The sequence below is a fragment of the Colletotrichum spaethianum genome (assembly GCF_022836535.1).
Source record: "Colletotrichum spaethianum MAFF 239500 DNA, contig24, whole genome shotgun sequence".
In the NCBI taxonomy this organism is placed as follows: Eukaryota; Fungi; Ascomycota; class Sordariomycetes; order Glomerellales; family Glomerellaceae; genus Colletotrichum; species Colletotrichum spaethianum.
Genome location: NW_026054794.1, coordinates 404,125 through 431,438, shown reverse-complemented (window position 1 = coordinate 431,438; position 27,314 = coordinate 404,125). Strand labels below are relative to the sequence as shown.

Genomic DNA, 27,314 nt, shown 5'->3' with positions numbered 1-27,314 from the left:
CGAATCAGGCCCTTCTAGGACTGAGGAATTATCGCGATGTTCATGCAGCCTATTATATCGATCAGCCAATCCCGGAACTTGAAGTGCCAAACTCACAGTGGCATTGCCGAGCAAGGCTGTGCTGATCTTGCTTTATCATGGCTGCAATCTCCTATGCCAAACCCGTTTGGCTGGTTAGATTCATTTGTTGGTGACATTGAACATGATGCCAATGTTCTGTTCGGCCTCCGGGGGCGCCTGTTCGAATATTTCCAGATACGCTGCAGCCTCTGTCGTTGGATTTCGGGCGGCATCGTTCGAGAGCGAGACTCGTCAGCTGCTTGTGGACTGTAATACTCGATGCCACTCTTCTCGGGATGTTCTTCAACGGGGATAGAAGTTAGCAGGATGACGTCGAACCAACGGAAACAAAGGCCATAAATACTGTTCGTTTTGATGAGAGAGGAATATTTAGGTCGGGTATGGTGGATATGGAGATTTGAGCACATAACCGTGTTCAGGAAGGAGCTTCTCGCGGTACCTGCTGGGAATTCATTAATACCAATCGCCTCTTTGTTCCTTCCATGATCAAACACACCACGCTGGTCTGTTCACATATACGGGCATATGCCTTTTTTCGCCTTCTGAGCGTGCAGCCAGACTGCATCCAGCTAGGCGTATCTAGGGATCGGATACGCTTAGGTGGACTGACCCTTGAGCCTCCCAACTGACTTCTTCTGCTACGCTCTACCCACCTCTTTACCATATTTGCTCTCTTTTATCTCAGTAATGGAGCTTCGAGCCAAACATATTTGGGTTTCTTTCTTTTGTAACCGCTGTGAATGACAACGATACGTCAAGTAAAATGTGGACCAATATAGGGCGTCTGAGCGGCAAATATTTGAGTTATTATAAGCCGTTCAGGTTGTCAGTAACACTAATCGCGTAGTCTAATTGGAACCAAGATGACAGGATGACTATCTTGCCGCGATGAGCCTTTACTAGGTTTATGCAGCTGTGCTGCAGGTCACGGAGCCTCACACCCTGCAGCGACGCCCCCTTGTTGCTACTTGTGTACCACAGTTTTGTACGCGATAATGTTGCGCCTCACATGCGCGCAAGGAACTCACGGACCCGATGTGAAATTATTCAGTTTGATTGAGCAGCTTCCATAGTTAAGAACATTCCACAATCTGGATTAACGGTGGCTCAATAGTCTCTTGGCCGCCACCTTTGACGCTGAGTCCTTACTCGCCAGCCCTACTGTCCACCCTCTTTGGGTGCGATGGCCTTGGGCTCGGGAACGTAGTCGAAAGTTGCTGCCATGTTCAACAACCAGACCTCACCGGAGTTCGCTGGCACCTTGTCTCCCCACAAGAAATTATGTGGGAAGCCCATGTCGAACGGAACAGCCCCTTCAATCTCTTGGATGTCTTCATCGGTGAGGTTCAATGCAAGTGCCTCGATGTTCTGCTTCAGATGGTCGACGGTGCGGCCGCCAACAATAGGAAAGACGTACGGCGCCTTTTGCAATACGTACGCCAAAGCAACACTGGTAATGATGGTGTTCTTGTTTTTGGCGATCTTCTCCAGCACTTGACTGATCTTGATCTGCGCTTCACTGGCTTGGACTTTACGGCCCTCTTGAGACTTTCGTTGCTCTTCTGTCTTGAAGGCACCGCCTCCAAGAGAGCCCCAAGGCGCCAAGCCCATTCCTTCAGACTTGGTCATCGGGATAATCTCTCGCTCGAAGTCTCGCGAAGCAGCAGACCACCGACCCTGGTAGACGGAGAATTGCCTAAGCCCATGGTTTCTGGCGTACTCATTTGCTTTGCTAATTATTGATCAGTACTTAGTCCATCACAGTGTTCATCCCACGGTCCGTACCTGACAATCCACGCCGGAGTATCACTGATGCCGAGGTAGAGAACCTTGCCGGCAACGACAAGATTGTTCAGCGACTGCATCATTTCCGGAATGGACGTAGAGTAGTCCCACCAGTGTACGTAGAGCTAGTCTCAGTCAGTGACGTCACTTGACTGGCGAGAGGTAAGTCTGCTCACCAGGTCAATGTAGTCAGTCTGCAGCTTGCGAAGGCTGGCTTCGACAGATGTATGCAAGCTCTTGGATCCGTTACCGGTGAAGTTGGCCATGATGTTGGGCGCGTTGGGGCCGGCCTGGAAGTTGGTGGTGTACTTGGTCGCGATGACTACACAGCGTCAGAAGAATTTGGTAGAGGGTGGATGACAACACTCACCCATCTGGTCACGAACACCCCTTTTCTTCATCCATTCGCCGATCCAGGCCTCGGACTCTTCAAATTGGTAGTTGTTGGCGGTATCAATGAAGTTGCCCCCTTGTTCATAGAAGAAATCGAGAATCTCCTCGACAGTCTTTTGGTCGCAAGTTCCCATGTAACCCTTCCTGACCCACCAGTCAGTAGAGAAATCGAAGACCATCTTCCGCTGGACATAACTCACCAGGCATCGCCGAAGTTCATGGCACCCAGACACAGAGGGCTCACTCGGACGGAGGCTGTGGGAGAAAGTATGCGATAGCGAGCCAGGAGACTCTTTGGGGGAGGTGCCATAGGTAGGGCCGACATGTTGATGGTAGATGGATGCGCTGTTCTAAGTCGGAGACGAGGGGAATAAGATGGGTTGAGTGAGCATGGACTGTTTAACGCGGAAATTTGGAGTTGCGATTGACTTCTATTTGAATAATTGTCTTCAGGCAGGAGGGCGGGGGGGAAACTCATACCGACTGTTCCTTCCCCTCAACACGCATCTGAGGATGGGGCACACGAGTTCAATGGACTTCCCCACTGGTCGGCAAGATGTGCCGTAGATCCATTTCCTGATGATCTCATGATTGCTCGATGAGTCTCATCGGGACCGCTGAATCCCATTGGACATGTGCAGGTTAGGGGTTAGCTCCAGCGTCAGTCTCTAAGTCCGTGATGTTCCAGCCAACACCATGCATATTGACCTGCGCAAGGGCCATGTAGATGACATTTGCCAGACAAAAACTGCTAATCGCCGGTCTTAACCCCGAGCGTGGACGTTCCCAATCGTTCGAGCTTTCCAACCATGGTGGTGTGCACAATATGTGGAGTGGTTTCAAGTATTTAGAGTCAGGCTAACCTTTCGGGTTCATTCAATTAATTTTCCCGCTGTAGGCCTACTAGGTAGAATGGTTGTGGCACTCGACTTTGACCGTTCTTCTTGGTGAGAAGGGCATTGATTGATAAGCTGCCGGGCCAACTTCCTCCAATCTTATTGCTAGATCTCACATGACAATCTCAGCCAATGCAAGAAGATGATACAAAATCACCTGATGATAATATGTAAATTGAACAGAGGAAAATGATCAGCAGGTGAAGCCATTCACAACTGGCAAGACAAACAGGCAAACAGGCACTTGACGTTCTTGCCACGAATGCTTCCGTATGTACCTATGTGGCTCTGGGGTTCAGATGCACATTGATGACTCATCATTTGTCGGGTACGGATCAACCTAAGCCCAGTGGGCATCAAGTTCTGACCCGACGGCCGGGCTATTGGCGAGTCGAGACGACCGCGCATCAACGACCCGAGGGTGGTACGATAATAAGTGTAGCTTTGACAGGGTCCTCGAACTTTTTGACTAGCCCGTACTAACGGCCCATTGATCCGCCACTTCGACAGCACGACAGCTACTCCCGATCGATTGAGCCTCCCTCCTTCGAAATGACCCGATAATCGACTCGAGAATGATCATGGCCATTGTCGAGCTCGTACAATGTCCTCTCCCGCCCCTGTCCCGTCGAAGGCAGCGATCCATGCACTTCGAGGTCTTCTCTTCGGAACATCATGCTCTCTTGTGCTACTAGCCGAGGAACGCCGCCAGCGCATAAAGCTTGCTCGATCCGCGGTTGAAAATGGCAGGAGATTGAAGTCTCTCAAACGATACAGCTCCAGCGGGGTCGCTGCCCTCGAGGCCCTTCAGGAAGAAGTCGCCAACGATCCTAACTTCATCGGCTGGTCAGCCCGACCGCGAAATCACTTTTCTTCCTACGAACATGGCAAGCTGTCATTTGATAGCTCGTACTTAGATCACCATGTCAACGATGTCGGTCCTGATGCACGACGGCCAACGAGAGCAGCGAACGAGCGGATCGCCCTACGAACATCCTCAGAACAACCAGCAGCACCAGATCAACGCGGACGATCCGCTTTCGATGCCGCGAAGAGATGCAGCAATGATCCTTCGTGGTCCAGGTTTCCGTCCTCGGCTTCCGCGACACAGGCCGTGCCCAACAACCAGGGTATTCAAAGGTCGATAGAGAGTCGCACGAACACGCGACTCATGGAAAAGACCGTCATCGCCGCGGTGGTGGAGCGCGTAGTAAGGGAGCACCCTCATGATAGAGGACTTGCAAGGCTTCAAGACTCTTTACTCAACCCGACACAACAGCAACAACGCGATCTTCACGCCCCAATCACTTCTCTGAACCTTGTCCGCAGAGCGTACAAATCTGTCGACAAGTCGCAAGAGCTACCCGGTTGGGTGTCAGACTTGTCCTCGCTGCTATCAGCCGCCTGCCAGCAGGAGGGCAATTTTGAATTTGCTGGACAGATAATGGAGCTCGCGGTCAATCATGGGGTCATCAAAGAAGGCAGCATCCTGGCTCAGCGTCTCCTTGAGGTTGTTGAATCATTGGTAGCTCAGGAGAATTTGCAAGGACTCGCTGGCAAACAGCTCTCAGATCGGTTATATCTCGCAGCAAGACTGTACATGGGTAATGTCGAACTTTTGCCACCAGAGCAGTCGACGCTACGGTTTGACTATGTCCGAGTCGGCAAAGAGCTTATCGGCCGTGCTCTGGAGGCAAAATGTTCGGTCGACGTTATCCAACTCATTCGACAAGTCTCCGCTCGAAACCAGGACAAGCTTGGAACTACGGTCTGGTTCATGCTGCAACTCGCGGGACATGGCCAACATATTCTGGCCATCGATGCGTTCCTTGAGATATTTGCAAAACTCGACCATACCTCTGCGTATTCCAAGCGAATATGCGCCGACATTGTTGAGTCGATCATCGCTTCTCGAGGTTACCAGTGTCGCGAGGTTCTCCAGAGAATCAACCAGCTCAGGGACCGAGACGGCTGGGATATGCCAAGGTTGTGGCTGAGAGATCTACTGTGGGTTTACTGGAATTCAACCTGCAACTTTGCGGACACTCTTCAAATCTTCAATGACGCGCGGGAAACCGATTTTTACGGAATCCAAAATACATACGATGTCCAATCCAGGATGGTGCGGATCTGCATCGAAGCCAACCAAACCGAAAGGGCACGGCTGCAATTGGACACACTCATTGCGAAGTATCCAAGGGCCCGACAAGACGTTGAAATCCTCGGCGAGTTCGTTTTGCAGAAGGCCGACAACGGGGACTGGGCCGGAGTCCGCGCCGATTTCGAGACCATGAAGCCGATGCAGTCTGTTTCCAAGCATAACCGAGAGCACTTCAAGCGTGTTTTCGTAGCAACACTGGAAACGTACGCAAAGACTCACACGTGGGGCGAGGTGGAAACGTTTCTCGAGACATACATCCCAGAGCTCGGTTTGAGCCTTGATCGCCATCTGGTTACATTCATCGCAGACAGACACGCAAAGTGCCGTGATGTACAGGCGCTCAAGCGATGGCTGACCTTCTGCAAGGATGCCGGGTACACAACAGACGGCAGTTTCTGGACCTCCATGTTGACCAGTTGCAAGCGAGACTGGAAATATGACAGCCAGCAGATACTGGATCTCTATCGTGCTATGAAGGGCGCCAGCTTCGATGCTGCCTTCCCCGACATTGAGCAGTGCGTGAAGAACCTCACATTGACCAACACGGTCGAGCGGTCAAAACGAGTCCGAGTGACGGCTTATATGGTCAGCCCTGCCAACGAGGCATCGGCTTTTGAGCGCATGAAGGTCGAAGCCCAGCTCGGCAACTGGAGGCGCGTGCTAGCCGTCTATAAGCGCGCTGTGCACAACGGCATGGGGCATACGAGTCGGTGTCTTAAACTAGCCGTCAGAGCGACGGTCCATTTCGAAGGCTCCAGGAGTAGGCAAGCCATGTCGCTGCTAAGCAAGGCACAGGCCGAAGGCTGCGACGTCAGCGAAGCCATGTGCCCGATCGTCTTCACACAACTTGAGGAGATCGAAAAGGCCCATAAAGTAACTGCCGCGGGCCGCGAGGACGGCAGAGGCCGGCCCTTTCCCTACATCAAGGCTATCTTCGACGACCTGCGAGGCAGGCAGCTGCAAATCGACGACGGCCTGTTCAACCGCGCGGCCCGGGTCTGCCAGGCCCTGCGCAATTACCGGGAGATGGTCACCTTCTGCATCATTGCCGCCGAGGTCAACGGCCACAACGACCTCTGCTACAGCGTCTACAACTTTGCCAACCTACTGACCGCTTACGTCCTCCGCCACGAGTACGACAAGGTGCGCTGGCTGCTCACCGAGCTCAAGGACCGCGAGTACCGCACCTCGAGGGAGTGTCGGCGCGCCCTGCACTGGGCGCTCAACTACCTTAAGCAGAGCTCGAGGGCCACCAAGTCGGAGGAGCTCAGGAAGTCGGACCTGGAGATCATGGCCCTTGTCCACGAGGCCCGCACGGCCGTCGGCGACGAGAACCGTGACCAGAAGACGGAGGCGCGTGAGGTGCTCCTCAACGCCATCTCTCGGGGCGGCGTCAAGCCCAACCGCGCGGGCAAGGCCGCGAGTCTCGCGCCGGCTCCCAAGGTAGAGGAACAGGCGTGGGACGCGACGAGCGAGGGAGAAGAGGACGACGTGCCTCCTTCGCCCCCAGTTAAAATTGTCAGGCGCTCGGGAGTACATGTGGGGAAGAACACCAAGGAGACCGACACGGCACTGAGAGGGTCCCAGCCGGCCAAAGGAGCATGGTCATGGAGCTCGACCACTGTTAGATAAGGGAGAAGGATTCATACCAGGTAGTGTGTACAAATATGTGTACATGTAAATGTAAACTTGACAGCAGCCACAGAGAAAAGAATTCAATGTACAATGCGTAACATGAACGACCCAAGGAATGTCAATTTGGCGTCACGCAGCACGTGCTCCTCCGATTCTCCATGGTTTCCACGGGGCGGGTTTGTACGCCGGCTCCTCTTCACATTATTACACAGTGGTTGCAAAAAACCGACTCGGGCGGCATCATCCTTCGCAGCTGCGGTCACAGCCAGCAAACAGCACAGGGAGACAGAGGTTGGTTCAATCCAAATTGATATCTGCTCGGAGAAGGGTTGGAACCTACGCGCCCAGAGACAAAGCCTCGTAGAAACAGGCTCGCCCGGCGGCGAAGCCTGAGCGAGGCAACTTGAACAAATATGGTACACGTAGCTACTTCAACGATCCCAGCCCGCAGAGCCCCATACCATGATGGGTTTTGTTCCCTTTTCTTCTTCTCTCGCGATCCCCTCCCCCGCTAAGGGGTCCCTTCCGTCGGTGCACTCTGAATGTCAACTTGCCAGCTTGCCTTTGTCTGAACATCTTTGGAACCATGCGTATCCTCTTCTCTCCCACGACAAGGTGTCCCTCGAACACTCTTCCGCTCTCTAGCTAGCTTTGACAACTCCTATCGAATTCCCGTTTCGTGAACTGTAATAATAACGCCTCGGCCTCCGAAACTCGCCCGTCCTTGGTAAAAGCATGATAGAAACAGTCATCACCAATCATATCAGCAATCGACCACGCAGTATATGCAGGAGAAAACGCCTAGGATTCATCATCTGACCTCGCCGCCCCGCCAGTTTTCACTGATGGAGATATGCTGATAGCAATCTTCTTCGGCGTCGCCGTATTTGACCGATCCGCAAAGGTTTTTTTCCTCCTGACCATGCTCGACGTTATTGATGCGTTCGAACCTGCAGAACTGCTGTTCCTCCGTTTGTTCTGCATCAACTTGCCGAGCTCATCATCGTCATCTTCCTCGCGACGCCTCTTCTCCGAGAGTCGTTCTGGGGGTGCCACTGAAGATGATTCACTGCTTGTGTCGGAAGCACCATCCGTTCCATCCTGCTTCTCGCCGGATGTCGGCAAGACCTCGGGGTCCGCGTTTTCGTCTACCTCTTCGTCCGAAGGATAATCGACCAGTGGCTTAGAGGCTGGCGTTGACGCGTCCGAGCCATTTGTCGGCTGCACCTTGTCAAAGGCTCTGCTTTCAGGGCCATCTTCATCGTCTGATGTGTTGAAGTAGTCCTCCTCGGCTTGATCAACGGCGATGTGTTCCATCATCCTCTGGTTGGGATTGGCGGTTCGTCTTGCATGGTCCTCTTCTGACTCCGTGTAAAAGTCAATGGTGTGCCCTTGCGTTTGATCATAGACCACTATGATGTTCCGGAAGGTATCCATGTAGCTCAGATTAACCAGCCGCTCCCGGTAGTTCTGAACGAGGAACTTGTTCATCTCCTTTCTGTGTTCCTGTTGAGTGATGAATCCAAAAAACTCTACGCAGGCCGAGCTCAGAAGATTGTCTCGGGGCATGGATTGGAAGACCATGTCGAGCAGAGGCTCCAAAATCCCATGTTCCATGATGTGCTTATCGTAGAAGTTGTCCTGCATGCCTGCCAAGTTACGGAAGAAGCGGATGGCAACTAGTGATGCTGGTTAGCGATGGTCAAAAACTACTGTTGAATTGGTAATTACCGAGCCGTAGGTACTTTTCCGGGCAAGCGAAGAGCTGAGCAATTCGTCGCAGGAGATCCTGCTGAAGGACGAAAAACTTGCTGCGGTGCACATGCTGCCGGATGAAAAAGCACAGAATCTCAATGAGATAGGTGAACATTGACGCTTGCTGCACTGGGAAAGTCATGTCTGTGCGCCCCTGAAGGTCGATCAGTGGCCTGAAGAGCCGCTGTGCTGATGTCGAGTAGAAATGGGAAAGGAACAACTCGTGCTGAGGATTTTCCGCTGCCTGTGGCCTTCGGCCAGAGAACTCCCCGTTCGCCTTTGCAAAGGCTTCCTGCGACTGCATCGGGGGTCCATGGTCGAGGAGGACCTTCAGAGCATCCGAGATTTGAGACTTTACACCGAGATCGACTTCTACCAAGAGCAAGTCGATGAGCGAATCCGTCAACGGCGGCTGACCGTCGTGAAGCTGCCGGTAAATGGTGCCGCGAATCATGTGGGGATCATGGTCGATTAAAGAGACCAGTACGTCGGTGGCGCCTACTCGCACACTCACGTCGGGATGACGAAGACCAAAGTTGATGACTTGAAGCAGACCGTGGCTGAGGAAGTTGTTGTAAAGCGTTTGGCGAGCTTGAGGCTGGAGGTTCTTTGCAATGGCACAGCATTGTTGGATAAAAAGAACGGCTTCCTTCTTCCGCATCTGATCCGTTTGGGTCACCTTGAAAATGCTGAAGAGCTCGTTGAGGAACCCTCCGTTTCCTTGCAAGTGCTGAACGATGTCCACTTGGTTGAAAAAGATCAGAGAGTTGAGAACGGAGAAGGTAGGGTCGTCCAATATCCGTGCGAGGACAACGTCCTTCAAGTATTGGAGACGGTAGGTCTGGTGAATCTTCCTCCGAATGTTGTCGTCCTCGATCGGGACAACCTCCTTGTATCTGCCTTGATTGTCAAGCCAGTGACGGTGATTCGCTTTGTGACTTGGGAAGTCTGGATCGTATTCGAGAGCGCCGACAACGCCAAGGACACATTCGTCGGAAACTACATGCTCGATAAGTTGGGTGTCGTTGAGAAGGATGACTGTCTTCATGATGTTGCATAATCGATGCAGGTCGGGCAAGCTCTCGAGATCTTCGGCCATCTCGACCAAAGGGATCAGCTTGCGGATGTAACCCTCTTGGGTGATGCACTTGCAAAGTGCTTCTCGTCCGTTGACGGTCTGACTCATGATGCGCATGCTGGTTTCGATCTCGGGAAGATTCCCTATCTCGGCAGGAGGAAGGCTGATTGAGCTGGGCATCTCCATGGCAAGATCATCAGAGAGGCCGTCATCTACGTCTGAAATGTTAGGTCGCGATCTCCACGGCATGTTAGCGGCACGAGACTTACCAGCGCCAGCCATTCCGCCCTGGAAAGTCTGTTGCACACTGTTGACGAATTTCCTATTGCGAGGCTGTGGTCAGCAACAGGTATCAGCGAAAAGAGAGACAAGTTTGTCTCCTACCAGATCAAAGCACAGCCATCCGCCTCCTGGAAGGAAAGAGCCATATCAATGCCATTGCTAGGTTCCGTCCAGACAATCAGAGTCTCTATATCGTGGGTCAGTCAATCTGCGACAAGTATGCCAGCGACGTGCGACGTACCTTGCTGCTTCTGAAAACCATCCTCCTTGCAGATCTTGGTCTCTAGTAGAAGCCGGTCAGGGTGGTCTTCGGATTCGACAATGACTCTCGGGTCTCGAGGTTGGCCTTCTTCCGTCTGACGAGTCACCATCACGTTAGTATCGAACCGTCAAGGGGACGAGAGTCATTCGAGGTAGCAAGCAAAGCAGCAGGAATAGAGAGGCGCGCGCGCGCTACAGACGTACCTGCATGAAGGCAGCAGTACAGAAGCCGGTGCCTCGGTCGAACCAGTCATTGTTGCGCAGTTCGTAGACCTTGACGCGTTTCTTGTCCGTCGCATGATGAGGCACGGGTTGTGCCATCATCAATGGTTCGGTGCCCCCCTCGGTGGTGAGACGGGGGTAACTGAGGATATCGGGAGCGAGGTCGAGATGTTGTTGGAGTGAAAGCTCAGCGTCGGTCTGGCTGAGGATGGTGAGCGCCACTTTCCCGTCGGTCGGTCGCGCCTGGAATGGGGCGCGGCTCTCAAGCGAGACGTCGGTCGGGGACGAGAACTCGAGAGCTCGTCAAAGATGCGGTCGTCGTCGATGGTTTGTGGCAACGAGAAGTGCCCGGGTGACGTAGGGACGAGATGATCAGGGAGCCATCAAAATGGGAGGGGGCGGTCGGGTCGCGCGATTGGCGGGCGCCGGGGAGGTTGAGCGACGCAAGGCGGCAACGTGAGGTGGAAAGGATGGATGCTTGCTGACGCGACAGCGATAGCGGAGTGCAGGCGACAATAGATAAGCAGCGCGCTTGCGAAGATGGAAGCGGGCGAGTTTGAAATCCGGGGCGGATCGACTGCGGCGACGCGGCGCAATAATTTTTGGGTTGCGTGGATTTGCGGATGATGATGAGATGGAAGAACTTTGAGGCTGTATTCGGTCGGTCGGGTCGGTTGGTCGGACAGAAGAGGCGAACTGGGACTGTGGGCTGTGGACTGTGGACTGTGGACTGGACTGGTACGGGACTTGCCTGGGCTGGGACGGAAACTGCGCTGGCCGCCGCTGCTGCTGCTTGCTGCTGGCACTGGGGGGGCGCAATCACTACCGTCCAATGCGCGTGATTCCCTGGCACTGGCAAGCCCAACCCAACCGCACACCGCACCGTGACTGGACCCTGCCACCTCCCACTCGTCACTTTCCGGCTCGGTACCCGCAGGACACTAACTAATTATGGGCCCGCCGCACCTACCACATCGCATCCGCGACAACCACTGGGGGAGGCTTGCGTTGCGTCAACGTGCGGCTACTCGTCTAATTTTCCCTTTCGGGCAGGCTCTCGCCTGAGATTTGTCGCTGGGTGGGGACAAATATGACTAATCATCAGGCATCAAGTACTGATCCACCTCTCGTCCCAAGGAGCCCTTTTCAGTGTCGCAATTGCCAAAGTGCGAGGAGGACTCGAGGCAAACGGAAACCTTTGGATGGGAAACACACTGAGGTCCCTGCAGAATGCGGCAACTGGCATGCCTAGTGCGCTTCCTCGCGCATCCTCTTTTTTTTCTCTCCCTTCCTGGTCGTCTCGTCAAATAGCATATCTGAACCTTAATCGCAGCCTTGGGGCTGCACTTCAGCCTCGTCACGTTTCAATTCGGCATCCAACCCTTTGATTCATCCCATCAGACAGACGTTTGTGGGACCGACAACAAAGACACGCCAACTGCAAAGCGAAGCAACTTAGAAACGATGGTTCAGCTTCCCCACGCGTCAACTTTGTTGTTGACGAACGCCCAGCGATGCCAGATACCTGGAACGGAGACCAAGCTGGTGCTTATTCCCGGATAGCATTCCTCGTCGACGCAGCGAAACAGAGAGTACGGGGATTGCATGGACCGGTCGAACCATGCCACTGTCGCAAGACCGCTGCAGCAATGTTCCACTCCCGCTGTGAACATTTGTGGTCATCCCGAACATGACCCGCCGAGTGCGTTTGATAAACATCGAGCGGCTCAGCATTGTGTGATAGCACACCCGTCATGGGAAAAGCATCCGTCGTATTTGGCAAAGCGGATGCGAAAGCAGAATTCCGATCCCCCTCTCCCCCCACGTTCCAAGAATGATGTCCAGAGCATCAGAAGCGACCCAGTTCTTGCTTGGGGTGCTTCCGTGCAGATCATCCCAAGAGCTCGTGCCACACCACTGGGGCTCTGGAATACAGGGCTCTCCTGCTTCGGCGCTTGAAGGTTTAAAACGTGCAGGGGTTCTGATCGCCAATCCCCACGATATCAGATTTTCCATCCCCGCTTTGAGCATCCTCATTTCTCTTCTCCTTCTTCGCCTCCAGACGCAAGGGCGCATTCGCCTATTGGTTAATGAACGAGTGTTGCTAGCGATACTGCCTTGCAGTCCGGCTGAAAGTTCCTGGACTCTAGGAAGCCTCCGCAGTTCCAGCATCGATCGAAAACCGCAAGGAGCCATGGCTTAGCTCCCGCGTGACAGGCCCTTGAGCAGAAGCACCAGTCTTGTTCGCCCAAAAGCTTCCAGATATATATTGTCTCTTCATGTGTCAGGCACGCCACGGACCATGCAATGCCCACGTCACCGCTGCACCAACCAAATGATGCGACCCTTTGTGATTGCAGTCCCCGCGGCCTCGACTTCGTCAAAGCAGCGCTTAGTCGGTATATGAAGACGCCATATCTCACTTGTAGTCATGAGCTAGATAGGTTCTGATACCCGGTTACGGATCGACAGCTCGAAACTCGAGGATTCGAGCAGCGTATGTCATTGCTTCATCATCATTGACTTAATCGGCGACGACCCATGTCTGCTCGTTGGTTCCAGAACTGGTGAGCGGCAGATGCGAGGCGATATATGGGCTGGTTCATTCTTTGTACAACGGCGCCGTCGAATCCAAACGAAGGCGGCCTGTGAGGATGGGACTGCTCTGGGTGATGGCATCTGCTTGAGGTCGCATCGAATCGAGAGCGATGCGCCAAGGGGGAGGAGTCTCCAATGTGGGGGCTGGAGTCTCGGTACCCCAGTATCGTCTTTGTCGAGACGGGGTAGAGATACTGCGGTGGCTTGGAAGAAACAAAGGAAGAGTGGGCAACTCGGGCTATTTGAACAGCAATCTGCAGTTTCACTATTTAGGGTCCTCCGACATTCCCGTATCGGCGTTCTTAGTCACAGCGCAAACGCAAGCTGCCCACCACCGCCTTTTCCGAATCTGTCGGTTCACGTCTAATCTGGGATATCTCTCAGTCACTATAGGGCTAGCGGAATGCATAAAGGTAGCCCGCCGCCAAAGCCGTGAAGCGAGGTCCGGAAAGCGAGTAGTGTCAGCTTGCTGGCCAAGAGGCATCAACATGGAGCTCGCAGCTGGTCCACCCGTACGGGCAATCTCGACAAGGCACTTGTGACATCCCCCATAGCAGGGAAATTTGGCTGCCACCTTTGGACAGGGTTGCTTGCATAATGACCAAGGATGTAAGGAAATAATTCACGCCGGCGCTGTGATCTAGCAGGGGGGGTAGTAAACCCGGACGGGCCGGAGACTGCTGGCGAGCGCCGCGGCGGAGAAAATGCTAGTTGTGGCGCAGAGTGAGCGAACCAGGGTCCTCAACGCAATGTGGACGGTACATCAGCCTACCAATCTCGATGATGCAGGTAAACAAGTTTTTCGGCCTCGAGTGGATGGAAACTCGACGAGATTCAACCGAAAGCCCTCGACTTAGCATCTTATCTTTGTCGCTTGCCTTCGCCTAGAAGTGGGCGCAACTTTATTCGCCCATGCTGTTCGGTGGATGGCGGTATGCATGTCAGATGGCGGCATTACCCTTTTTCCTCTTCGAGACCTGTTGCCAGCGCAGGTGGACAAGCCAACTCACACGATACGGCCCTGCAGTGTCGCAGAGGCACGCGTGACGACGACGATAAAACAAGGCGGTATGCTAGCCTATGGGGCTTGAAAGGTAGTTGTATAATTGCGTTTATGACGAGGCGTTTACGACTGACCGTTCCGATACACGACACGACGAGGGTGGCATGGAACGGAACGTTATCCATGGCAGCGTCGCATCATGCGTCCAGCTATTGATAGGCACCCTTGCGTTGATCGGAACGGTCCAGCCTAGACTAAACTGCCTGAGACCGATCAAAAATGACACAACCCCTGAAGGTCGAGCGGCTAGGCTCAGTGGGATGCCTTTGGAGCCTGTGGTGCGTGGCGGCGTGGGAGGTGTAGGCTGTCCGGTACTGCGGCAAGCCCATCCACGCCGGCCTAGTCTCACCGTCCACCCTATGGGATCCATTGAGGTCCTGGATTGACAGGATGTATGGCTGGCTGACACAAACGTCGTCTCTCGGGAGGCAGGTTGTCGATAAGCCACAAACTTAGGCTTGTCAGCAACGCCATTGTTTGGGTTTTCGACTCCCTAGGCCACCAACACAAAGAGAGCCTATCCATGGCATGAGGCTGAGATGTGCCAAGAACGCCAGTCTTGAGGCCAGAAGCTGGGTAACATGATCGCCGTCCAGAGGCGCAAAAGCTGGCAACAGCCGTGGCACTCGGGTAACAAAAGCAGCGCTGGGATGTGTAGGTATGGTAAAAGTATAGGAAAGCGTCGCTGTTTCTTGTCACCCGAGTGCGTGGCTCTCCCAACTCCTGCCAAGGCGTCATCGTGCACTACAGGGGTCCCAGAGATAAGAGAAAAGCAAAGAAGTGGTTTGGCGCTGGCGATGCAACGGTAGCCTGCACGGCGACGTTATTCTTCGAAACGACCGAGATAGCGGCACTCGCCTTCGTTCAGCACGGTATTCCCAATTTATGGATTCGGGTAGTGCATTCTGACCTGGTTTAAAAGCCAAACGATGAGTCCAATATTCCCGGGGCCAGGTTGCCAGGGTCGAGATAACCAAGAGCTTTCCTAGTCCAAGTCTCGCCCTGCAAGCCAGCTGTGATACGGTCATTTTCAGGTGGCTGAACCTGAGCCGCCAGTTCAGCTTGCTATCCGATTTAGTCCAAGCGGCTGGGTCGAGCAAGGTATCATCATGCAAGCATCGCATGTGCGCCGGGACGTAGGGTCGATACAGCACGGCGGTCGGGAATTTTCCCTGTGCGGTGTGCAAGTGTGTGCCGGTGAGCACATAATGCTGGCCTGTTGTGGCCGACTGCGGCAAGCAAGTTATGCGTGTGTGTGTTGTATGTAAGATAGATGAGTAACGCAGGTTAAATGAAGGGGCTTACATGAGGCCTGGAGAATATTGGCTCATCCCGGTCGAATGTGATGAGACGAGCTTGGGAGGCTTAAGGCTTTCTGGGGTACGACATTGATTGCTGTCAACTAAGATGCGTACAGATGACAGCTACAACCAACGGGAGTTTGGCTGGCTGCTTGGCGTCAGGAACCAAAGTGTCATTAGCTCCTGACATTGGGCTATGATTCATGAAGGCCCGGAGCGTAAACCGGGATGCTTGCTAGCCTCAGCTAGATTGGAGATGCACGGAGAGGATGAAGTATGCCTGTGCTTATTTGCTCACTAGATGCCAACTCCGTATTGGAAAGGTGTGCCGTGCTCAGGGACGCTTCAACATGTGCAATGGATGGAGAAAAGACGGGAACAGGCAGGTCGAGATATAAGCTTACTTGCCGAGCTGACATTCTGAACAAGAAGATAACAGGTTATCTCGCCTGAGTGGGAATCAGCCAACACCCAATGCAGCAGAGCCCCTCCATGAGATTGTGCAAGGTCAATCATCCAGTTGGAGGATCTTTGGGCAGGCATATAGTGTAGGATACGTGTAGATATCAAATGCAGGACAATCGCATCACATGGAGGGAAGGAAGGCCGTCATTCGATAACTCCTCTCCTTCGTCAGAGTTTCTTGGGTCCGCCTGCCTAGACGGATATCTGGAATTTATCCTGTTTCGAGCGGCAGGTAGCTCCCGCCGTCCGAGCGCCAGCTAACCTTCTTTTCCCTTGCCTGCAACCAGTCTCACACCAAACACGACCCATATCATCCATGCTCATACCAACAACCCAACCTTGCAAAGTCGCTGGAGCATTCACATATACCTGCACGAATAGAGACTTCGAACAGGGGCGTAATCTTACATACATAATACCTTTCCATTGCATGCCGCCAAAACGCTTCAACAATGCCCCAAAGATGAGGGGTGAAAAAGCAAGGAATTCGGCAAACCGGCCGTCAACCAAATAGAAGACACCATGTAAATCCTGCTGCTTACATTTCCAAGGTAAGCATGTGCGGTGGGCCTTTGCATCGGTATAGGCCTGAACCTCGTTACACGGAGTCGTCGTTTCTACTAAGCGTCGCTTTTGCCTCTTACGGACGAAGCAGCCTCAGCGAGACAGAATAAGAAGTCGACATTGACCAGCGGACCCCCGAATCCAATCCGGCATGGTCATATCGATTCAAGGTCTCGAGATTTGTCGACAAGACAAGACCATTTCTGTTGGTGCAATGGGAAGAGATGCCGAGGGGCGTTCAAGACAGCCCACAACGGAAACCCAAAGATAGACGATGCGCCCGCCCGTTGCCGTGGTTGATTTGGACAACAAAAAGCCCATTGACAAGACGCCAGACGGATGGCCGCTGAGTCTTACTCGACATGGCCTAGCCAACGGCGGCGAGGGCGATGGCGGTGGTGGAAGAACGGAGAAAGAAGAGAGGGGAGGGGGCACATTGGCACACCACCAGCAATTCGCCAATTCATCATCAGCATCATCAATGCTCCTCATCCATCAGTGGCTCTGATTCCCCTGAAGCCGGCCATCGTTTTTAGTTCGACGGGCCCCTGTCCAGTGCGGCTGGGCTGGATCCTCCACACCATTCCTGGGCACGTAGGGACCACCACCTCAATCTAGAGGTGAAAGGAACCAACGCTGACACCAAAGGCCCTCTACGATGTACCATCCGCCCGTCCAGTCGGGGCCCTGACAGAGACCGCGCCAGTCTCCGTTCTGACGCGCTGGTACAGGGTACCTGGGCGTGGCCTAGCGGCTTGTCTCCCACCGACGCTATCGAATTTCAGCCAAAGACTTTCTTTCGGAGCCACAACCATAACGCTCGTGCTGTCGCCGGCGCATCCCTGCAACCAGGTACCGCTACTTTGGCCTGAATACGAGGGCCGTTTGATCCAGCAAAAGAGGCACAGAAGGGCAAACCACGCTCTCCTCTCTGTCAACTCTCAGTGGGTTCACCCAGGCCAAGGAGAAGGGCAAAGCTGCCGCTACCAACCTTTATCAGGTAACAAATCGCTTCTGAACCGCTGCAGCTGTGATTTGCTGCGGTTACTGGGCTGGACAGACTGTGCTGCCTATCTCGGGCACCAGTACGAAACGAGGTGTGAACAATACCCGGTTAAGGAGGTTGCCATCAATGAACCGGACACGGAATCTATCCAAGGCTCTGCCTCCAGAGTCCGGTGCCAAGCGTTGGTCCCAAATTTGTCAAAAGCTACGGGCTAGTAACCCTCTTGTTCGCTCATTCGCGCCCTGTCTCGACCCCCATTGCGAGTCATCGACGGCGGGAATCACCGCCAGCTGAGAGGGACCTTGGACCTGACCGTGCAATTCAGGGGTATCGACGCCTAGCCAAACGAACACATCTTGACGGCAGCCCGGCAGCACCATTGACACTATCACTCGCGTTCGCAGATCCAAGAAGCGGGACTGACGGCGGCGCCATCTTTCTGCGTCTTAGTTGGATTCGTCTCGAAGGCTGGACTTCGCCGTGCTTGCTAAGAAAAGACACATTGGAACCCTCGGAAGCCAGAAGCTGCAGAGAAAACGAGCGAGCTGCACGTCGTCTGGACCCCCCGGCCTGGGAAAACGTCCCAATCCACGTCCTCCCATGCACCCATCCCATCTCAGTCTGCCACACCCCCCATGCATCTCCCATGTCCAAACCCAAGACACACACCTCTGCCACGCCTTAAAGGAACCAGGGCTCCCGAACCCAGCTTCTGTTCTCGGCTGCCTGTTGTTCCTTCCAACTCTCGCTCATCAGCCCTCTCTCTCTCTCTCCCTCTCTCTTATTAGTTCCTCGCCTCTCAAGCAGCATTACCTAAGGCTGTTTATAGTTATATTGACTGCATCCCTCCTCATCTCGTCCCACCTATTGAGCATCTTCCATCATCTCGCTTCAAACCTAGCCGAAGCCCATTCTGTCCACCTGTCAGAAAGGCACGAGTTATCGCCCGTAACGACGGCCCCCAGCGAACGGACGAGTTTTGCCAAGCCAACACCTTGCTCACATCTCAAGGACACAGAGTCATCCGAGCTGATTATTGTCTGTGGTACCGCTCGAGTTTCACCTGTGCCGCCTAAGTATAGTCCAAACCAGCTGCTCGGGCTCGACTTATACGGCATCCCGTCCTTCGAAAAACGACAGTGCACCGGGACCTCGCTTTAATTATCACCTCACCCCCCGCCACGCCGAGTCGTTCACGAATCTGCTTTCCCTTGCCTAAGCAACACTCGACTGTCGAGCTAGTCGGGCAGTTGTGTTCCCATTGGACTCGTCGCCTCACACCAACGCCACTCTCGTCCTCTTCACATCAGACCCACCACGATGTCTGTCTTCTCGCTCATCAAGAGATCCAGGCAACAAGCCAAGGAGCACAAGCAAAAGCAGGCAGAAAAGACAGCCGAACCCCCGAAGGAACCGTACCGACACGTCCCTACTCACGCCGCCATTGACGCACTTTCCGGGGCACCATCGTCTTTCAAGCATGAGGACCGACCCAAGATTATGGAACAGAACCGGAGGAGGAGTGCCATGGCTACCAGCGGATTGACCAGAACGCCTGGTCCTGGTCTGCCTCGCGTTTCGAGCAGTCTTTCTCACGTCAGCTACCCTTCCGTCAATGCCAGCCCGATGGGCAACATGCCCAGGGCATACAGCTATAGCGGTGTTCCTCCTCCGGCACCATACTGGCAGGAGCGCAACAAGAGCTCCGTGTACTCCGTTCCCGATGGCAGCCGCATCTCGCTCAAGGGCAAGGAGGTGGATCGATCTTGGTCCTCGGGGCGTAACAGCCCGTCTCCTGTCAAGGGTAGGTTCACTCTGAGCAATGGCATCGTCAGCTTCACCGCCGCAAGTGACTAACATATACTATAGCAGAGTCCCCCTCCGGTAGCTCCAGTCATTCGACCAGCTCAGAGGAGGACTTGGAGATGAAGCCCATTCGCCATCAGTCTGTGCCAGCTGCGCGTCGAAACCCTGCCGCTGTTGCTCATGCTCACCGACTCCACCCGAGCTCTCGTCGTGCATCAGATGCATCTGAGCGAGGCGACGGCTCGCCCAAGGCTGAAAAGTCATCAGCGTCGACAGACAGAGCCAAACCACCAACATCGATGCGTGGCTTCAATGCCATCCCGACAATAGCGTCTCTGCCGCCAATGCAGCTTGGCAACTCTTTCTCAGGCCAGCAGAACACGGTCGCCTCCTCCGCCGCCTCGATCACTAGCGTCCGCTCTTCGTCGGGCTTGTCGTCCTTCAATTTCAACAACAATGCACCTTTCTCAGCCCCCATGTCTGGCCGATCATCGGCTGCCACCACACCGGCAGCGTGCGTGACACCCGAGCCAGTTTGGGAGTCTGTCGAGGAAGAGGAAAGCGGTTCGTACACATACGCCCCGGCGCCTGCTTCCGCCGTCGCAGCCGCCCCCTCTGCGATGAAGCAGAAGGATCGCAGAAGCACGTCAAAATCCAAAGTCACCCGCTTCACCGAGTTGGAGACGATCGACTCCCATACGGACAAGCCGGCCAACGCCCCGTACGAGGACCTCCGCCGCGACAGCGTTCCGCCACAGGTCTCCAACGACGCCATCAACAAGGCCATTGCGGTCGAGATGGTGACCGTCACGCCCGCCGAAGTCGTCTCGTCGAACAAGTCCGGAAAGCGCCTCTCGAAGCAGGTTGGTTCTAAGCTGATGAAGAAGAGCCGCTGGTCAACAAAGAGCTCCGCCGTTGCGGTCTAACGGCATCAACGCAGCGTCATTACAACAATTCTTTTCACAAATCCACATTCACCCAACTTCATGGCGGTATCAATTTCAGCCTTTTCTTTACTAATATACCGCGGCGTTCAACGGCACTTTTTTTCTTCTTCTGTTTTTGCCTCCATTTTACTTATTTCGCCTACGTTGCGCGGTTGGTTTACGTGGCTTTATTGGACAACGCAACACTTTGGAACGAGGGAAAACACCATCGGGAATCACTCAAGGTTGCTGCCGCTGGACCTCAGCAACGCCGGAACAAGACACTACAATAACACCCACAGGACTGGATTGGCAACAAAATCGGGTTCAGGATGGACTCTTGCCTCTTTGCTTTTCTATCTATTTGATGACCATATCATGACCACACATATACCGATAACTCATAGACATTTTTCCTATTTCTTATACTATTCTAGCACACAAAGGGGGGGGAGCGGCCAACGAAACGGACCCTCTGGCTCCACTGTACTTAGCTCTTTGGTCCGATGTCGAAACTCATCTCGAGCTTCAAGCGGACTTCATCCACGTTGGGAGAAGGGGAAAGCTTCAGTCAGATATCAGACGAAAAAAAATGATAAGAAAAACAGAAACAAACCCACAAACGTCGTTTTCGGCCGCTTTCTCCCTTTTGGTTCGAGTGACGTGATCTGGAACCGCCCGCCCCTTTCACAAGGCGAGTCTCACTTTATCTCGAGCGACGTGATGATGATGCGACCGAGACATTGGTTTGGTGTGAGCCGGGACTAGCAGCCGCCCAGGAAGGAGGACGACGGGAGGGGGAGGGGTGTGGGAGAGAGAGACCCTCGCAGGGACGGCACGGGAGCGAAGCCCATCCAATCAGCCCGCGCTATGCCTCGCAGTGCCTGGATACGACATCTCTCGTCCGGCGCCACGTGGAGAAACCTTGATTTTTGGCGTGCCTTGGGGTTCCCTGGCTTGCCTGGCTGGAAGAGGAGGGCACCGAGGCCGTCGGACAGACGTGGGCGCGCGCTCACGCGTAGTGTTTGGCTGTGCTGCATCCCATGGGCAAGGCGCCGCCGCTCAGGGCCACAGGCCGACGGATGGGGAAGCCTAATCGGGTTTGTTTTGGCGTCCTTCCTTGGCGCAAGCAGTTCGGGCTCCTCGTTTGGAATCTGGACTGCGGGAAGCTCGTGTTATTGCGATCTTCAGTGCTATCGATTCGCCCCGGTGCTGGCCGTCAATGTCTGTCATCGGCCACCTTCCTGCGACCCGGTACCACGGGCGCGCTCTGTTGTTCGGTCCGTCTGGGAAACTGGTTTACAGAGATCGTCAGGAACTACAAGTCGTCGCCGTCGTCAAGATCGTCAGGGACGGGGGGGGAGGGTTGGTCTGGAACCTCGTTCGAATGCCAGAGTGGGGGGTTCTGGATCTCCCACGAACTCTGTACGAGGGCATCTTTGCGAGCGGCGAGTGTTAGGGTGCGAAGGTGCATGAGGCAACGGGGGGCGTTTCCCATCCCACCCAGTCGCGGGTTGTTCTGTTTGGGGCGTTTGGTGGAGACGGACAGGCGCCAGCACACGTTTTATCGACTTCTTGCATATGCGCTGAGGACCGATTGGGACACTGGGCCTGCTACCAGAAGGGGCCTGCGTAAGTTGGCAAAGCAGGCTGAAGGAAAGAAACACCCTTGGCTCGGTGTCCTCCGGCTTCCCGATGCAGTTCTCGTCGTCGAGTCCCTCCTCGATAAGGAAGTCGTTACGGTGGGGGGGCCTTTGTGTATATGCGCTTTCCTGTCAGTCCTCGGCCGAATATGCATGCAGGGTCAGGAAATATTGAAGTGATGGCAGAGGATTGTGCAGCGCATGGCATATGCGGTACGACTCGGACGCTCTCATCCTGCCTCAGTGGCTTCTTTTGTCTCCTCTTTTCGTCCCCGGCGGCCCAAAGACGATTGCAGTTCCGTCCGCTGGCTCCGGGAAGCTGGGCTCCATCCATGTCCTCGGACGTTGGTTTGAACAGGCCCAGCTGATGCGGCCAGTCTTGGCTTCTCGGGCTGCTTTTGCGAGCGAAGAATCAGCCGAGGAATCCTGGGTCCGAACGTGAGAGCTGGACGAGATGCATGCCCCTTTGCTCTTCGTTCAGACTCCTTGCCGTCCCCGTTGAATCTGGACTGCTCGATTAGGTGGGTGCCCGCGGATGGAGACGGCAATGGCTTTGGCCGCAATTTCCACGGGGAGCAAACGCGCTGAGTTTAAGTATCGTGTGGCTTGAAGGAGCCGTATGGGGCGGCTGAGAAAGCCGCCTGGTTTTCACGCGCTGCCCATGCGGCCAAAGTTTTTCCCAAATCTCGAGATTATATGAGAGGAAAGTTTTAGCCGCTTCCTGGTGGCGCCAGGCTGTCTGCGTGACTGGACAATGTTTGATACTTTAGTAGCTCAGCCATACTGATGTTACAGCCAGGGGACACGGGGGGCGATATGACGGTGCAGGGCGGGCTGGTGCCGTTTGGCGAGCGGCTATGGGAATCGCGTGGATGGGATTGCACTGCGTGGTTCTTGCGTGGCTTTGTAGACTGACGGCAGACGGGGGCTTGCGGCGAGGAGCTGCTGACGCGCCACGGGTGGAGATGACAACGCGGCTTTCGGGGTGTTGGCGCGGTCTGGACCTTACACGGTCACTTTCGGAAATCACATGGAGATGTTGCGTGGGAGGAAGAAAATGTGCGTCCGCCGCAGATCAACGAATACATGAGCACCTGGGCAAATAATGATCTGACGTTGCTCCACGCTGCGTGGCGCGCGGCAGTGGGGGAAGCATACAGGTAGTAGTTCCGGGAATGCGAGACAACTCCTGGTATGTGGGTTGGATCCGAACGGGATGGGCCCGTCCTTCGGCCTGGTGATGTCTTGGATCGGATACTGTCGAGGCATTTGAGCGTGGCTCGGCTCGCGGCGCGTCACTACGGCGCAAGCGTGTTGATCCGGGACGATCGTTGAGACAACCGCCGAGACCCATCGGATGCCGATTTGCCCTCCTCTCGGCGCTTTCAGGTTCATCCGTCTTTGGAGTGAGATTGTTCTCCATGTCGAGTGAAGCTTTGGTTGGTTCTGAACGTGTACGAGGTAAATCAGGCGTCGAGCAACCTTCTAGGGCGTATACAGGTTTCATTCATAATGTTCAATGTTATACCAATTGAATAGGCAGGCAACGTCGCAGTCTGGTGTGTTGTTATTCCTTCGGATCTCCTTCGGTCCTTCGGATACCTCTGTTTGTAGGGTTACGCTGAAGAAGCGCAAGCGAATCCGGTCGGCTGGTGCCGAGTTGACAGGTCCCGAACGGAAAAGTCCAATGTTCCCTCCAACAAAAAAGAATGCGATCCATGGCAAGTCGCATTTTTGGCTTCTGCACCCGTCTGAAGTTTGGGTGACAGGACGCCTGAACCGTGCACTAATGCAAGGCTGCAGCATACCCGTCCCCCACAAACCGAAAATGGCAGGAGCATTCTCCAGGGATCTACCCCTCCAAGCTTCCCTCCATACCTTCCCACCGGCCCTCCTCATTGGCCCGAATGGCTAGCCTCGTCAAGCCACAAAGGGGGGGGGGCCTTCCCGAGAGAGCTGTTCCGCATTACGTATCCCAGAACACCCTGAAATGCAGCGCAGTGGTGCTGCGACTACAACTGCGCCGCCTTCATCTCATTGTCTCTGACTTGAGCTGCAGCTGCGGCAGTTGCAGCGCTTTCTTCCCTTTTCTTTTCTTTTCCGCTTTGCGCAGCGGACACACCAATTGCGCTTTGTTGTCATTTTCGCGACGTTCACTCCTTTCCTTTCCTTAGACCAAGGGCAACTCCAGCGGCCACAGTCACTGCTGCGCCAAAGTCATGGACCAAATCACACAGGCATCGTGGCCGACTCTTGGCGTCGTGCTGCTCGCTCTTGCCGCCATTGGCCTTCTCACGGTGGGTTTACCATTTTGTCTCGAACGTGCCCTTCTTATCTATTGGCTTTTGGCAAAACACGGTTTAATCTAGGCTGACAATCCCATCAACAGGTCTTCGTAACTCTCCACCTCCTCGCTCCGAAGCCCCGCGCTGTCCTTCCCTCCGAGAAAGTCTACCTCACCTCCTCTGCCTCCGGAAAGCCAGTCAGGGTCTCTGCGCCCTGCTGGTTTGATCGTTGGTTCGCCGAGCGCAGCGTCTCCGAGGCTCGCGCCCACCTGACCGACCCTCGCGACGTCCCCGACTCGGGCGCAACCATCGACCCCGCCGACGTGCGCCTCACCGTCGTACTGCCCGCCTACAACGAAGAAACTCGCATCCTTCCCACTCTCGAGGAGGCAGTCGCCTACCTTGATGAGAACTTCGGCCGACCCTCGTCCCCTACCAAGCCCCTCCTCAGCCCTACCGCGCCGCGCCGACGTACTAAGAACCCGCCCTCCGAGGCCCTGAGCGGCTACGAGATCCTGATCGTGGACGACGGATCCCGAGACAACACTGTCGACGTGTGCCTCGACTTTGCGCAGAAACAAGGCCTCCATGATGTCATCCGCGTCATCAAGCTCGAGCGCAACCGCGGCAAGGGCGGCGCCGTCACCCACGGCTTCCGCCACGCCCGCGGCGAGTACGTGCTCTTTGCCGACGCCGACGGTGCGACAAAGTTCAGTGACCTGGGCCGTCTGATCCAAGGCTGCGAGGATGTCGTCGATGGTTCTCACCGCGGCGTTGCTATCGGCAGCCGTGCTCACCTTGTTGGCAGCGAGGCCGTCGTCAAGGTATGCCCCTTATTAGACTCCTTCATATTCTTGGTGCTAACAGTGCTCAGCGGTCTGCCCTCCGCAACTTTCTCATGCGTTCCTTCCACCTCGTCCTCATGATCCTCACCCCGCCCGCCACATCCCGTCTCCGCGACACACAGTGTGGCTTCAAGCTCTTCACCCGCGCCGCCCTTCCGCATATCGTTCCTTACATGCATGCCGAGGGCTGGATATTCGACATTGAGATGCTCCTTCTCGCAGAGTCGGCCCCTCCCGCACCCGTTCTTGGCGACGACGGCAGTGTTATTGGCACCAGCCCCGGGATTCGTGTCGCCGAGGTGCCCGTCGACTGGCACGAGGTCCCCGGAAGCAAGCTCAGTGTCATCTCGGACAGCATCAAGATGGCCATCGGCCTGGCGGTGCTCAGGGGTAGCTGGATGATGGGTGTCTATCGACGGAGGTTGACGTAGAGCCTGGGCTCTCTTTTGTATTCCTTCATTGCTCTATTCATCCTTTGATGGATGAGGGTGTTCATGGCCACATGTTCTTGAAACAGGGCAGAGCGTAGACAAAAAGTTCAGAAGCAGACTCTTGAATCTGCAAAAAATATACAGGGTAAAGATGATTTGCCCACATTGCATAAACCATATCTCTCGACTGAACAATGTACTGGTGATATAAGAGACCGTCACAAGGAATTTGCAACCAGTGGTCGGGGTTGGCAAAGAGAGGTTTTCACCGTTTTAGCTTTCTCAAGCTAGTACCTGAAGCTTTCTGAAAGTTCATTCAACCCTGTTGATGCCATCTTCTCGAACCGTATACAAGAGTCTGGGAAGCGTGTTTGGGCCGCGAGCACGATAACATACATGGAAGGAGATGGTCTCTCTCAACGACAGGCCTCCTCTTTGCGGTCGAGCTGATAAACAGGCCAGCAAATGCGGAACAGACTGCGAGGCAAATCAAGACTCGGACCACCTCCCCATCACGACATCCCTAAACCTTACAGTCACACAACTACAACAAGAAGAGTAGATGAACTGGAAAGCACTAGAGAACCCATCTTCAAGAGAGCCGTTGAATGGAGGTTTCTATCGTTGAAAAGGCCGAGGACGGCACTCAACACACGGTCGATCCTTGGGTACAATTGATATCAGACTTCGACCGAATACTGTAATCAATCTAAGGGATCGTACGAGCGCACTATATCGATCGATCAATAGTCACTGATCGCTATGATCGATCGCTTTGAACGCCGATTTGATCCACCGATACGATTGCCTCATCACCGGACAACTGTTTTCCTTCCAGAATCGCACACTTCGTGTCGTCTCCACAGCGTGATCTACCTTTTGCCCACTCGTTGATGGCATCAAAATCCCGGCATGTATGCTCGTGCGGTTTGATCCCCATCGTACCGTTGAAGTTGAAATATAGCATGGGCGTCAGGTCAGACTGGCATTGTGCACCGAGTCGCAACAACTCTATGCAGTGGTCTGCCAAGCTTCTTGTTTAGATACACCCGCTTGTGCTGGAGCGTCGGGTGGACTCACCGTGATGCTCAAAGTCCTCTTTGGATGGCGCGCCATATACATGCTGGTACACAGCACGCCGCAACGAATTGATGCAGTGAAGCTTGTGGTATACTTGTAAACTGATAGGCCGAGATTTTAGTTTCCAAGCAGCCGAAAAACGTGACTTTCATGGCGGCTTACCCAGTAGTCCAACCTAGCCTTGTCTTTGTCGTCTGCCCGACATAACTTCCCATCTCGCTGTCGTTTAAATCCAGGATGGTGGCTCCAAGCAGTTAGCAGAGGTCACTTTTTGTGGTCCTAGAACGTACGCGCGACCAAGATTCGCCATGCATTGTCCAACTCCTCGGATGGGTCTCCGACATACTTTGACTGAGGCGGACCTATTGTTTGATCGGATGGCTGGGAGATGGTCATTCTATGCATTTTGATGGCATTGAACGCGGCGTCTGAACCGTCAGCTTCTGGAGCATCCGATTGAAGTGCCTCGGGGTCAACCCTTACGTAGCTCGGTGTCTCGCCAGCCAGTTTGAACGGAGCCGTAGCCTAGTTTCACTGAGAGCCATGTTTTCGCTAGTATTGTGCAGCCAAGTAATAAGAGGACAGACTGGACCAGGGCAACAATGTGGATGACTTGGAATCTTTTAGGCGTTTCCAGATATCTATTGTTAGTAAAAGAACCGTCTCGTTCGACTGAACCCTCGTCTTGCGTATCTGAATCTTCGGTCTTAACCGGGCTGTACGTTGATTGTTTCATGTTGGATTTTACTTGG

General features: G+C 54.3%; 4 protein-coding genes across 4 annotated transcripts; 3 read left to right on the top strand and 1 right to left on the bottom strand.

The window, feature by feature from the left end:
* Positions 1-3,759: 3,759 nt before the first annotated feature.
* Positions 3,760-6,948, top strand: ColSpa_08772 (uncharacterized protein; the record flags this gene model as incomplete). The annotated part of the gene is made up of 1 exon (XM_049274984.1): positions 3,760-6,948. One exon carries the CDS (start codon positions 3,760-3,762, stop codon positions 6,946-6,948), a length of 3,189 nt encoding a protein of 1,062 aa, XP_049130941.1.
* Positions 6,949-7,752: 804 nt separating this feature from the next.
* ColSpa_08771 (uncharacterized protein) lies at positions 7,753-10,648 on the bottom strand (the record flags this gene model as incomplete). The annotated part of the gene is made up of 6 exons (XM_049274983.1): positions 7,753-8,639; positions 8,683-10,002; positions 10,054-10,106; positions 10,169-10,253; positions 10,308-10,422; positions 10,532-10,648. 6 exons carry the CDS (start codon positions 10,646-10,648, stop codon positions 7,753-7,755), a joined length of 2,577 nt encoding a protein of 858 aa, XP_049130940.1.
* Positions 10,649-18,866: 8,218 nt separating this feature from the next.
* Positions 18,867-20,278, top strand: ColSpa_08770 (uncharacterized protein; the record flags this gene model as incomplete). Its single annotated transcript, XM_049274982.1, has 2 exons — positions 18,867-19,395; positions 19,419-20,278. The coding sequence occupies 2 exons, from the start codon at positions 18,867-18,869 to the stop codon at positions 20,276-20,278; spliced, it is 1,389 nt and encodes a 462-aa protein (XP_049130939.1).
* Positions 20,279-24,140: 3,862 nt separating this feature from the next.
* On the top strand, positions 24,141-25,482 carry ColSpa_08769 (dolichyl-phosphate beta-glucosyltransferase; the record flags this gene model as incomplete). The annotated part of the gene is made up of 3 exons (XM_049274981.1): positions 24,141-24,218; positions 24,311-25,030; positions 25,081-25,482. 3 exons carry the CDS (start codon positions 24,141-24,143, stop codon positions 25,480-25,482), a joined length of 1,200 nt encoding a protein of 399 aa, XP_049130938.1.
* Positions 25,483-27,314: the final 1,832 nt, after the last annotated feature.